This window comes from Arachis duranensis, chromosome 4, assembly GCF_000817695.3.
Source record: "Arachis duranensis cultivar V14167 chromosome 4, aradu.V14167.gnm2.J7QH, whole genome shotgun sequence".
Taxonomy (NCBI): domain Eukaryota; kingdom Viridiplantae; phylum Streptophyta; class Magnoliopsida; order Fabales; family Fabaceae; genus Arachis; species Arachis duranensis.
The window spans coordinates 109979806-109983148 of NC_029775.3; the positions used below are offsets into that span (position 1 = coordinate 109979806).

Below are 3343 nucleotides of genomic sequence, written 5' to 3' on the forward strand. Positions count from 1 at the left end.
ATTGAGAACCGACAGATGGAATGCCGTGCCGTGACAGGGCATTAGGAATCGTTCCAATGAGAGGATGGGAGGTAGCCATTGACAACGGTGAAACCCTACATACAGCTTGCCATGGAAGGAGACTTGCGTGACTGAAGAAGAAGACAGTAGGAAAGCAGAGATTCAGAAGATGGAGCATCTCCAAACCTCAACCTATTCCCCATTACTGCAAAACAAGTAACCATTTCATGTTCTTTTGCTTTTCACAATCAATCCTGATAATTTCTGATATCCTGACTAAGATTTACAAGATAACCATAGCTTGCTTCAAGCCGACAATCTCTGTGGGATCGACCCTTGCTCACGCAAGGTATTACTTGGACGACCCAGTACACTTGCTGGTTAGTTGTGCGGAGTTGCAAAAGTGTTATTGCAATTTCGTGCACCAATCATCCAAGCTGCATATAAAGACTTCCAACTCAAGGCGTCCGCCACAACGTTCGCTTTCCCTGAATGGTAATTCAATTCGAAATCATAGTCGTTCAGAAGCTCCATCCACCTCCTCTAACGCATATTCAACTCTTTCTGCTCAAATAGATACTTCAAACTCTTATGATCTGAGAAGACATGAAACTCAATACCATAGATATAATGCCTCCAGATTTTCAAAGAAAATACAACAGCAGCAAGTTCTAAGTCATGAGTTAGATAGTTCATCTCATGCGGCTTTAATTTCCGTGAGGCGTATGCCACAATATTTCGATGCTGCATTAGAACACACCCCAAACCCTTTAATGATGCATCACAGTACACTTCAAACGGTTCACTTGGCTCAATCAATACCAGCACGGGTGCAGTAGTCAACCTTTGCTTCAATGCTTGAAAACTCTCCTCACACTCTAAAGTCCAGACAAAAGGTGTATCCTTCCTAATCAACTTAGTTAAAGGTAAGGCAAGCTGTGAAAATCCCTTAATGAATCTTCGATAGTACCCCACCAAACCTAAGAAACTCTTGATCTCTGTCACTGAAGTAGGTCGCTCTTAATTCATTACCGCTTCTACCTTAGCAGGATCTACTGCTATTCCTTGCTTGCTCACTATGTGACCGAGAAACTTCACCTCACTCTTTCAGAACTCACATTTAGATAAATTAGCATATAACTTTCTATCTTTCACAATTTGCAGCATAGTTCGCAAGTGATCAGCATGCTCTTCTTCAGTCTTAGAGTAAACAAGGATATCATCAATGAAGACAATAACAAACTTGTCCAGGTACGGCCAGAAAATCCTGTTCATATAATCCATGAATACTGTCGGAGCATTGGTTAACCCGAAAGATATCACCGTATACTCATAATGACCAAAGCGCGTTCTAAAAGCAGTTTTCAGAATATCTTCACTTCTAACCCATATCTGATGATACTCGGATCACAAATCAATCTTGGAGAACACACTGGCACCCTGTAACTGATCCATTAGGTCGTCGATTCTAGGTGATGGATATTTATTCTTCACAATAATCTTATTCAGTTGCCGATAATTGACATACAAGCGCATACTCCCATCCTTCTTCTTTACCAGTATCACTGGCGCTCCCCACAGAGAAACACTTGGTCGGATAAAATGCTTACCCAACATATCTTCCAACTGAGCCTTTAGTTCAACCATTTCTAAAGATGACATCCTATAAGGAGTAATTGAAATTGGATCGGCTCCAGGCACCAACTCAATGGTGAATTCAACTTCCCAATTAGGTGAAAATTCATTAATATCATCCGGAAACACGTCTGAAAATTCACATACAACCAGAATCTGCTCTAAACTCTTATCATCACCTGATACTCCCGTAATTAATAACATAATACACTGACATTCAGTTCTAGAACAATTTATTATCATAGAGTTCAAATAGTAACTATTCACCACAACCGGCGCTTCCGACCCTTCTGGCATAAACTGTACTGATTTCTCAGAATAATCAAGCAAAACATGATTCTTAGATAACCAATCCAATCCCAAGATGAGATCAAGATCAGTCATCAGCAAACAAATCAAATCATGCACAAATTCACGTTGTTGTACTTGAAATGGAACTTGTGGACATCCTAACCTAGTCACCATAACTTCATGAGTAGCATTATGCACTTTCAAATCATAACCTAAAACCACCATCCTCAATCCTAATTCATTAGCCTTTTCAAATTCAATAAATGAATGAGTTTCTCTTGAATCGAATAAAGCATTTAAGATTTTACCAGCCATCTCACAGTTACCCCTCATTAGTGTCTCAGATCCCTCAACACCTACTGCAGAAGTGGTATACACCCTCACTGGTTGCTGTATCCTACCAGTCTCATACTTCTTCTTCTCCGGACAATTACTGGCCAAGTGCCCAGGCTGTCCACAAAAATAGCATACCCCAAGTCCTGATCTGCACAGAACTCCAAGATGATACTTCCCGCACTTCTGACAGCTCAAGTCCTGCTGTGGCTGCTTTCTAAACCTTCTTCCTTGATTAACATTAGTATTCAGTCTTCTGTAATTGCCCTAACCTTGATTCTACTGCGAAACAAATCCACCACGCTTGAAATTCCTACCTCTCGGAGCAAAGTTTCTCCCTAAAGGCCTTTGAAAAGGCACCCTCAAACTTCCTTTCTCTACTGCCGCCTTCCTCACACATTCCTCAGCTACCCTACTCTTATTCACCAATTCAGAGAATACTCTGATCTCCATTGGGTCAACAAAGCTCATAATATCGCTCCGAAGACCTCCCTTATACTTAATACATTTCCACCCAGCAAAATCTTTAGGCGCACATTGACAGATACGAGAAAAGTGACATAACTCCTCAAACCTGCTAGTATACTTAGTAACAGTCATTTGGCCTTGCTTTAATTGCATTAATTCAAGTTCCTTGGTGTTTCTGACCGAATTAGAAAAGTATTTCTTATAGGAGTCTATTCGAAAGACCTGCCAAGGAATCGCAGTGCCATCTGGCTACAGAATGTGTCGTGTCCCCTGCCACCAATACTGAGCCTCGTCTTGCAGCTGATAAGTTCCAAACTTAACCCATTGCTCCTCAGGAACCTGTTGAGCCTGCAGTGCCCGTTACATAGCTTGAATCTAATTATCTGCATCAATGGGATTTGAAGTTCCCCTGAAGGTCGGAGGGTGAACTTTCAGAAATGTTGCAAGTGTCATAGGGCCTTCCTCGTTATTATTGTTCCCAAGATTACCCTGGTTTATCTGATTACCCAATGCCTCGGCTGTCGCCTGCAAAGCTACAGCCATATTTCTTAGGGCAGCCATAAAGTATACTGGATAGTTCCCTGCCAGGCCAGGAGTAACTGTGCCTATCCTACCT

At 41.6% G+C, this 3343-nt stretch overlaps 1 protein-coding gene across 1 annotated transcript; it reads right to left on the minus strand.

Annotated features, from left to right (window-relative positions):
• Positions 1-1407: 1407 nt before the first annotated feature.
• Positions 1408-2859, minus strand: LOC110280571 (uncharacterized). The gene is made up of 2 exons (XM_021141660.1): positions 2577-2859; positions 1408-2489 (listed from the first exon to the last, which is right to left on the minus strand). Exons 1-2 carry the CDS (start codon positions 2857-2859, stop codon positions 1408-1410), a joined length of 1365 nt encoding a protein of 454 aa, XP_020997319.1.
• Between the last annotated feature and the right edge of the window lie 484 nt (positions 2860-3343).

Coding starts and splice junctions, on each gene's coding strand:
- LOC110280571 (XM_021141660.1), bottom strand. CDS start 2,859: ATGACTGTTACTAAGTATACTAGCAGGTTTGAGGAGTTATGTCACTTT. Junction 2,490..2,576: donor GAGAAACTTTGCTCCGAGAG/GTAGGAATTTCA, acceptor ATGTTAATCAAG/GAAGAAGGTTTAGAAAGCAG.